At 43.5% G+C, this 9,959-nt stretch overlaps 1 protein-coding gene across 1 annotated transcript; it reads left to right on the top strand.

The window, feature by feature from the left end:
* The first annotated feature begins 1,158 nt into the window (after positions 1 to 1,158).
* SKA1 (spindle and kinetochore associated complex subunit 1) lies at positions 1,159 to 7,758 on the top strand. Its single transcript, XM_010158742.1, has 4 exons — positions 1,159 to 1,265; positions 1,610 to 1,741; positions 2,982 to 3,151; positions 7,610 to 7,758. Exons 1-4 carry the CDS (start codon positions 1,159 to 1,161, stop codon positions 7,756 to 7,758), a joined length of 558 nt encoding a protein of 185 aa, XP_010157044.1.
* The last annotated feature ends 2,201 nt before the right edge of the window (positions 7,759 to 9,959 follow it).

The raw sequence follows: 9,959 nt of genomic DNA, 5'->3' as shown, positions 1-9,959 counted from the left end.
CAACTCATGAATGAATGAGCAGGCAGAGGAATTGGCAAGAGTTAGCAAAGGAATTCAGGAGCTAACAGAGGAGCTAAAAGGAGCAAAGAGGGTCAAGGAATCCACAGAAGAGTTGTGGCTCCTGAGCCCACTACCCGCCTGTGTACCGAACATGCTGTCCTATGGAACGCAATCCCCCTCCGGGCAGTTTGGGTTGGCTGGCTGAGCTGTGTGTCCCCCCACACTGCCTGTAGCGGGAGAGCTGGGAACACAGGGGCAGGATCAGAAGCTGAGACAGACCTTGGATTTCGTGCAGGCCTTCCCCAGCGCCTGCTGAAAACCCACCTTGTCAGTACTTTTCTCAGGGTAAATCATAGAATCACAGAATAGTTTAGGTTGGAAGGGACCTTAAAGATCACCTAGTTCCAACTTACGATGGGCAGGGACACCTTTCACTAGGTCAGGAACCTAGCTTCGTACAGTACCCACCGTGAAGAAAGTTAACTCTTTCCTGACTAAACCAGCACAGAATGAAAACACCCACACAGATGAATTGAGCAAGCGATGGCATTAGCTATTGCTTTTCTCCTGTGTTTTGTTTTTGATGTTCTTATTTATTGGGGGAATCTCACTGAAATAAAAAGCAAGTTGGATGTATCTTAAGCCCTTTATATTCCAGGTGTTTATTGAGGGCACAATTTCTCATTACACTAAACACAGATTTTGAATACCTCTTCAATTCTTTCTTTTCCTGAGTCAGGTCAGCAGTGGGCTGTGTATGTACCATTTCGCTGCAGCAATGTACAGGCAAGGTGGTAGGTGGGAACCCGAAGCAAAAGCTCCTGGGGGTTGGGAATCATCTAAACAAGACAGAGGTTTCTTGCAGTGAGGAGGACATCAGGGGATGTACAGCAGCAGTGAAGTTTTCCAACACGAACTCTCACCTCCTTTGGTCCTTATGTTTATCCTTCCATTCCAAATGCACCTCCAATACCACCCAAAATCCCCACCCTTCCCTTTCCCTCCTCTTTGCTGAACATTCCCTGTAGGTAGTGCTAGCTCTAGGGTGCCAGGATTAGTTTTGTACGGGCTCTCACCTCGATTTTCAGACATTTACTTCTGAGTTAGTTGAACTGTTGATGTCCAGGATTTCACAAGGGCTCTGCACTGCGGATTGGCATGGAGCAGAGCGTACTGTCGCTTCGTCATGGCCCAGAAAGTTTGGTGCAGGTGGTGCGCGCTGTCCTCCACACTGCAGTTGTCTTCCCTGGGAAACAGGACATTGGGTTTGGGGGTGGAACATAGGTCTGCGAGTAAGCAGACTTGATAATATGGTATTCTCCTTACTACTTATCTGCTATTTAGAATCATAGAATCATAGAATGGTTAGGGTTGGAAGGGACCTTAAAGATCATCTAGTTCCATGGGCAGGGACACCTTCCACTAGACCAGGTTGCTCAAAGCCACATCCAGCCTGGCCTTGAAGACATCCAGGGATGGGGCATCCACAACATCTCTGGACAACCTGTTCCAGTGCCTCACCACCCTCTCTGTGAAGAATTTCTTCCTGACATCTAATCTAAACTTCCCTGATTTTTATTTATACACTTTATATTCATTTACTTTACAGCATGACTGGGCTAACGGTGAAATGTGAAGAAGAAACAAAATCTGTAGAACCCAAACCTGAAAAAAAACATAAAGAGCCAAGACTTGCTAAAGAAGTGTCTTTAACTGTAGAAGACTTTGAAAGTGTTCCTTCGTAAGTATGCATGGGTTTTCATAGACCCTGTCATGTCAATTTGGGTGACAAAAACATAGGTTTCCTAGAGCTTTCAAAACTGTCAAGTAAGCGGTATCTATTTTCTTCCACTAAATTGCTCAATTCAAAAAATGGTGGAGCCTGAATGTTGAGATAATGATAGAGGACTCTTCTGGTGACTTCTTAAGAGTGCATGCACCTGGTATTGTCATTCTGCCCATCACCGCTGGTATTTGGTAGATTTACTCCCTTAGGTACATCTCTCCTGCTAGAATTTTGGCAAGGTAAAGCTGGAGCATGAGAATCTTTGATCTTTATCTCTGCTAAGGCAGGAGAAGTAGACATAGACCATTCCAGACAAATGTTTTAACCTCCAGTTAAAGTTAGTCAGTACAGTCAGTGGCTTTTACTGCAGTGTTTTCTGGGGTTTTGTTTTGCGTTTAGCTTATTACTTGTCATGTGAGCTTCAGATTTCATTTTTATACAACGGCTTCTCAGTTGGGAGCACGTTTCTTTTTCCTTGAATGCACGCCTGTATATCTATAAATGCTGAATAGCCCTACTGGCAGATATTCCAGTGTTCTAATATTTCCACATCCCTTTGTTTTTATCTTCTGTGCTTCCTGTCCCTCTAGGCTGCTATCAGCAGATCTTGTTGGTTTAGTACTAGTTTTACAAATGCTCTGAAAGTTCTGAAGCGGATGTTGGTAGTGCAGAACTGTGTGTAGCTTAGTAGGCTGCACATAAAATAGAGAAAGAATATAGACAAAAAACTGGTATTTCTTAAAAAAGAAAAAAGGAATGGCTGTGAGATCAAACACAAGTTATTTATGATTATAATAGGAATCAAATTGCACTCTTGGGCAGGAACATTTAATTTCAGTTTTGGCTCATGCTACGTTTTCTGTAAAGTTACTTGGTTTTCCTGCATTTGTAGTTTAAGTGGCACACTATAAAAGCAACCTTTATTCTGCTTTGAAAAACTCCTTTCAGCCTAAGCACTGGGTATTTTTTACTTCTTAATTTAGCTTTCTAATGTTTAATCTTTCTGGCTTTTCAACATTATTAAACAATCAAGGAAATGAACAAAATTAACTACTGTGTGTATTCATTAACACAAAGCAGAAGAAACCACCTCCAACTAGGAATAGCATGTTCAGTTACAGCTGATGAAAGAGGAAAATAAAGACGGAACTTCGTTTGTGACTTTCTGGTTACTGATTTTTATTTTTATTTGTAGGTACCTGAGAGGTCGTTTAACTTACGATCAGATTAATGCAGTTATTCAAGGCATAAACAAGGCTGTGCTGGGCAAGTACAAGATCCTTCATCAGCCTTTGAAGTCTATGAATTTTGCGGTCAGAAAACTCTACCACAGGTTCCTGGAAGAAGAAACTAAGGACACAAAAGGTATTTTTTTTTACATTTGTTAGTATGAAACTCATAGCATCTGGATATTGCAGCGGAAGTATAAAAATACTGGGCAAAATACTGAATGACTAATGCCAGCGCATGGTTTTCATGGTATAGTCTAACTCATAAAGTAACTCAGAAAGTGGCCTGTCCAGGCACTCTGGTACTTGGTGGAATCGCATAACTTTGTGGGGATGTTTAAAACCATCAGTCCTGAAAAACTGTAGAAAGCCGGCTAATTGCTTATTCTCAGACAGAGAACAGGAAGAAAAAAATAAAATAAAAAATCTGTAGACTTAGCAGGGCTTTCCCCCTCCCATCCCAGCATGGGGTGCCACCGTCTAGGTGAGATTTGGCCCTGAAGAGTTCCTGTCTGCTGCAGGGGGTAAACAACACTTGGACAGTCTGCAGCAGGTTCTGTTTCTCTCGATATAAGGAGGGAGAACAGAAGTGAGATTCATCTCCAGATCAGATTCCAGGCCATAAAGCATATAAATGTCTCATGCTGGCTGCCCAGCTCTGTACAGTAATCAAATCCAGTCACCTCTTCTGGATGAAATCCTATAGCGTGGCAACAAAGGTGGTTGTGACCTAAGAGTTTTCCCCTAACTGATCTCGTTACTTTCATGGTGTGTTGTAGCAAAAGCTGAGTGCACAAAGGTTCAGCGTGGAATCACTGCAAGTTCTGGAAACTCCCTGATTTGATAACCAAACTGCACCCACTGCGTTTTCAGTTTTTAAGCTAGAATGGACAACAACTATTAAAAGTTTGTGCTGTAGCTGGGAAGTCAGGGTCATCAGTCACACTGCAGTGACGTGGTAGAAGAGACAGGGCTGACTGATAACCTGAAGAAGTTTTCTCCTCCTAAAAGCGTAGAGGGAAGCAAAAACGCACCAAAATGTCTGTGTTGCAATTTAAAAGCCAGTTGTACGTGCAGGTTAGTTTTTCCAAAGATATGTGACACAGTAAATCTCTAATATTAAAATCTCCTTTTTGACATTCCTTTCCTTTTGAGAACAAATATGTAATTCCTCCTGGAGAGGTGTACTGCACGGATCAAGTTTGGCGATGTCCTTTGAATGCCCTCGTGTTTCCAGGTTCAGCCACGAAGTGTGGAGCAAACTCCATTCTGAGCTCTTTTCCTGCCAACACCTTGGTGCCTGCCTCTCAATTTTTGCCCTGGACAGAACACAAAACTTTCTGCCCTAAGCACAGTCACTTGGTGTTCAGGAGCCACCTCATGACCAACTACGACTGCAGCTTCCTTCCTTTGGATTTGTCGCTGGTCAAGACTCTCTCAGTATTTGTTGCATGGTGATAACACCACCAGCTCCTAGATTCTAAACACATCGCTTGCATAGGGAAGGAATTCTGATGTGATGGACATGCCTGGCACTTTTTTTACTTTGAGACCTATAAGATAAATCTGTCTTGTGAAAGTCAGTGTTGTAAAGGACTTCAATAAAAGCACGCTAAAGGCACACAGCTAGACTGCTTCACATGACCGGCTTCTGCTTTGGGCTTGGATAGCGTGGTTTTTTTCCTAGACAAGGCCTACTTCAGTTTAACAATGGCTAATACCAATATGGGATCATATTAGCCTGGAATGCTGCTCAGTCTGCACTGTGATGCATGGCAGCCTCGGCTGCAATGAAGGAGCCATTGTAGCAACTTGAGATAACTTTCTGCCAGTAAGTTTTAGGGGTTTTTTTAAACCTGAAAAATTGGGGCTTGTAATTTCTTCAAATACCTGAGAGATAGTCTTTATTTTCTTGTTTATGTTGGAAGGTTCAGTTGGGAAAGTAGGACATTCAGCATCTGAGAGTGTGTGTATGTGGTGGGGTTTTTTGTTTTGTTTTCGTTTGTTGTGACTAATCATCTAGAAAGTCTAGAGAAAAAGGTCTGGCAGGCTGTCAGGCTGTTCTCACCTGGCCAGCACAAAATGATTGTGTCTTTATCCGTTGCATATTTCAGGATGAGGTTGTGCATTCATTAATTTGTTTGCTTAAATTTTCTGCTGTGAGTGTCTCTCTGCCTCAGATTCCCACAGTTTCTCAGCCTGGGCTGATTGCCAACTGACCTCTCCCTCTGATTTCAAGATGAGAAAAGATGCTGCCTGGTTCACCAGGGTGGCTTCCCAGCCGTAGGTGATTCAGTCAGTTTAGGTAGTTATTTCGTGCACAGATTTCCCGTTGCCATCCAGACTGCCACCCTTTAGCCAGCTCTGGTTTCTTCATAAACAAGATCCTGCTGTGCTGAATGTTGCTGCCCTGAATTTTGGGCAAACAAAAGTAGAAATTGTATTCTGCAGAGATTTGGGACATTCTGGTGCCCCCCCCAGGAGAGACTGCGGAACCAGCATGTGGATTATCCCTGGGTTCCTAACACCGTTTAGGCCTATTGCCGTAGTACTGGATGTTGGTCCTTATCCTACTGTACTTCTATTGTAAGCACCTATGCAGGTTTTTCTTTTGTTACTGGTAAAGAAACTTTCCACTTCTCATCTGTATGTGAATTCAGCAGTGTCACAAAGCTCTGTTGAGATTCCAGCATAGTTCCCACCTGGAGGAAGAGCTGCAGCTTCTGACAGTAACTGTCTCTGGAAGAGTCTACTCCCTATTAGTCATGTGTGTCACCAATGCCAACATGGCCCAGCCTGCTATTCTTCAGCTCTGGCTAAACAGTGTTTTGGGGAACACTAGGCTTAGAAGCAGCACGCTGGGACCTTAGTTGGGATGGCTATCACATCCTTGGATGCTCCTTCAGAGTGGAATATGTGTCCTATTAGATCACTCCTAAGATGGAATTTTGAGATGGGATGTTTACAGGAAAACAGGGTCACCTCTGTAAAGCTGCACTGTACTTGTTTAGTAAATAAACAAAAGTTTTTCTGGCAGCTTTGGCTTTCCAGCTTGCACCAGTTACTTTCTCAGTTAAACTGGAAGGACTCTCCAATAACTTAATAGAAAGAAGAGATGCTCTGTCTTATCTAGGATGCTGCTGCCTCCTCCTTACTTCAGGGGGAAAAGGAGGAGGGAGAATGCTATCCCTTTTTTTCCCCAGGCTAGAACACCCCTAGCCTTGTGACTTCTCTCATAAGACTTGGAAGCATGATACTACAGAAGAATGTTATTTCCTCCTACTTACTCTCCTTAAAGATAATTAGACATTTCTTTCTTATACTTTAATTAGCAGGTTCCTGGTTTCAGATTGCTTTTCATTCTCACTGTTTTGTGAAGGTGTGTGGTTAAAACCTTATGCCACGTTACAGGAAGTATTAAATGCACAGTCATTTAACTAGGTGTATAATTATCTCCTACCCGAGCAGTGTATAAAGGCTGAATATGAAATCACAGCTAGTGAACATAGCTACAGAGTGCTTAGGCTAACTCCTTCCTTCCCTGGAGCTACCTGTCTGTGAGGGCTTTCTCACGGGGTTCGGTTGCAGGCATTTCAGATGGTTTAACTCCAGTCAAGGCCTTGGCTGCCTACTTGATAATGAGATTTTCCTTTTGGAAGTAGCTGATCAACTATAAGAAGGGATGGGCTGCCAGCTCTGATGTAGGACTTTCCTGTGTCGTTTTCTCAGAGAGACACGGAGAGGATGGTCTTCCAAGTGGTTAGTCTTTTCCTTGCATTTTCTTAATGAACGGAGAATTATTCTTTTCCAAATACGGCGGCAGTCAAGGGAATGCTGGGCTGCATAGCTCTGATGTATATGAAGGGCTCTGTCCTTTTATTGGCAAAGGGCTAGTTCGAGAACGTGAGTGACTGCTGAGAGAACATCGTCAGGCTGCTGCTTATTTCAGACATCGCAAAGCAGTTGCTTGGGATTCATATTATGGTGCTACTCAGCTGCCTTCCATGACTGCAACACCAGAGTGTGATGCCTTTCTTTGTAAAGCCGTGCCGTCATCTGTAAGCAGACCCTGAGGATCAACTTGGATTTGCTCAGGTCAGTGCTTTAGGTGTCACTACGGGCAAGGCCTCAAGGAGACGTTTACTGTTAGGCATCCGGGCTCTGCAAAGTGTGCTGTCAACAGACTTTCTACTTTTTGCTCTCTGCATCTTCTGGCCCATCCTTGGAATGTCTCGTATCTGGCCCTGGATGGTGTTTTGGACTACTACAGGCTTTACACCCTGATAGAGGAGCATGGATGGTTTGAGAGGTGTTAGTAGATACAGCTGACGACAGGTGGAGCTCGCTGAACGTGTCCTGGGGACAATGCAGGGTGGTTGAACTGAATTGGAGGGTTGGCAGTTCCTCTTTCTGGTGACAAATTTAGAAAGTAGAACAAAGTTTCTGAGAGAGGTTGAGGTCATCCTATGGCTTGATTGTATGTTCTTTCACTGTTGCGTGGAATTGTTAAAAAAAGGTGGTATTGTTACTGGTGAAATGTTGTGACTTCTACAACACAGTCATTTCTATAGGAAAGTCATTACTTGTTTTGCAGGTGAATTTTTCTTTGTGGAGGCTGATATCGAGCATTTTGCTCGTCTGAAGATGGACAGGCGCTTTCACAGCATCCTCAGTATCCTGCGCCACTGCCGGAAAGTGAGAGAAGTTCGTGGCTCAAGACTCGTCCGCTACGTCATCTGCTAGCAAGCTATCTGTATTTTGCTTACCCAAGGTACAGGGAGCAGAAGTATTTTCTTGTCTGCAGAGAGATTTTGTTGTCTCCAGAGAGATTCTGTATTTTCCTATCCAGCTGTCTTATTTTCTGAGAGGTGGCAGTGAGGACCTATCCTAAACTAGGAGCAGCAGTATCAAATGGCCTGGAAGGGCTTGAGTTTTGATTTGAAAACTTGAGAGGAACTAGACTTTTGGTAATTACAAATGCAAACCAGATAGGCAAGTGGGCATCTGTGGCCACAGGCCGTTTTAATCACATTTTCAGGTCAGCACTTGAAAGTTAAATTCTCTGCACGATCATAATGTTCCTTTTGTGTTTATGAGTTGGAGACTGTGTTTAATAGTCTGTAGCTACACAAAGGAAGCATTTGATCCCTTTTTTAAAATCCCTCAAACCAATTTCCACATTTCCTTTTCTTAATCTTTTTCTTCTTCCCTTAACTGCTTGTTGTGGAGTTTCCTGCATCGCTTGAACAGAAGGATCTGAAGTGGTTTGAACGTTTCCAGACTGATGATCGGTAGTTCTGTCAGCCATGTGGTTTTCATACTAAAACATTCAGCCAGTTTTTTCCCTCAGACCAACCTGTTAGTTAGACTGAAATGCTGAGGACTGAGCTGTGAGGACTTTCACTTCGAAAATACTGGTCAAACTCACACAGTTTTTATTACAGAGTGTTGCTTTCAAGTGACCTGTTAGTGTAGTACGTTCCAGACTAGAATTATTGTGATAAATACCAACTCTGCATGTAATCAAAACTGAGTAAGAAAAGCTATGGCCTTGTTCTTCCGCGAGCCTTATCTGCTGTTATCCTAATGTCTAATCTGAAGTACCTCCCCTTGTACCCTGTCAGGGTTAAGATGACAATTTAATGAGTAAAATAAACCTTGAATGCGCTGTGAACTTTCTTAATAAAGAGATCCTGGAGATTCTATATAATTCTAGACTTCCCCTTTTTGTGTGTTGTTGATTTTGGGGTGATTTCTGGCCTTTTGCTCTGGGCTGTTGAGATTGAAGCTGAGTTCTGTACTCTGCATTGTAGTGGAATGTATTCCGTGTTCACATAAACACGCAGCATAGGAGGAGGCGCAAAATCAGTCCCCACAGGTGTCAGTTGAGTCCATCTGTCTTTTGCAAAGCTTACTTGTATTAAATAAAGTGTAGAGGCTTGGGTCCATGTGCTGGTGTCAGTTGGGACAGAGTTCATTTTTCTCAGAGCAGCTGTATGAGGCTGTGATTTGGATTTGTGCTGAGAAGAAAATTGATAACGCACTGTTGTTTTTGGTTGTTGCTGAGGAATGTTTACACCAAGCAAAGGACTTCTCCAGTTTCTGATGCTGCCCCTGTGTTCCTAACTTCTCTACAAGAAGGAACACAGCTGGGACAGCTGACCCAAACTGACCAAAGGGACATGTCATGGCATCAAACCTCACACTTGGTATGTAAGCTGGGGGTGGGCTGGGGCGCCCTCTCAGTGGCTCTTTCTCGACGGGGCTCGCTCCGGCTCTGCTGCAATCTCTCTCTTGGGCTTGGCCTGGGTTTCAGGCTCTGGCTCTCGATACTTGGGACCTGGCTGGGCACTGGGCAGTAGGTGGTGAGCAATTGTATAATTTGTTTTATTTTCCATTATTTTCATTGCATATTACTAGTAGTAGCAATGGAATTGTTTTCATTACATATTGTTCGTAGTAACACCAGTGTTACTGGTATTGTTAGTAATATTAGTATCACTATTTTATTCATGTATATTTGATTATTAAATTGTTCTTGGCACACAAGTTTCCTCATCTTCTCCTCTGATTCTCCTTCTCCATGGGGGAGGGGAGAGGTCAGTGAGCAGCTGTGTGGTGCTTGGTTGCTGGCTAGTGTTAAACCACGAGAGCCCAGCTTCTTGTACTCTTAAGAGTCTTTCAAGAGTGGGGACTTGCAGCCTTCTGTTTAATAAAAAGAATTCCCTACATAAAGCAGTTGCACTGGATTGCCTTTTATTCCATGTTCAGCTTTGACATTTCCAGGTGACAGGCTCCAGACTATCCAGCAGCCTGATTTCTGGTTTCTTCTGCTCTCTGGTCATGACTGCTCCGCACTCCAGTCTGCACTAGGAGGAGATCCTGTCACACAGGTGTCCCTGCATCAGGGACAGTGTGGCCAGCAGGAGCAGGGCCGGGATCAT

Source organism: Eurypyga helias, unplaced genomic scaffold, assembly GCF_000690775.1.
Source record: "Eurypyga helias isolate BGI_N326 unplaced genomic scaffold, ASM69077v1 scaffold6309, whole genome shotgun sequence".
In the NCBI taxonomy this organism is placed as follows: domain Eukaryota; kingdom Metazoa; phylum Chordata; class Aves; order Eurypygiformes; family Eurypygidae; genus Eurypyga; species Eurypyga helias.
This window is presented reverse-complemented; position numbering and strand designations above follow the sequence as displayed.

Coding starts and splice junctions, on each gene's coding strand:
- SKA1 (XM_010158742.1), top strand. CDS start 1,159: ATGGAGCAGAGCGTACTGTCGCTTCGTCATGGCCCAGAAAGTTTGGTG. Junction 1,266..1,609: donor CCTGGGAAACAGGACATTGG/GTTTGGGGGTGG, acceptor TTTACTTTACAG/CATGACTGGGCTAACGGTGA. Junction 1,742..2,981: donor GACTTTGAAAGTGTTCCTTC/GTAAGTATGCAT, acceptor TTTTATTTGTAG/GTACCTGAGAGGTCGTTTAA.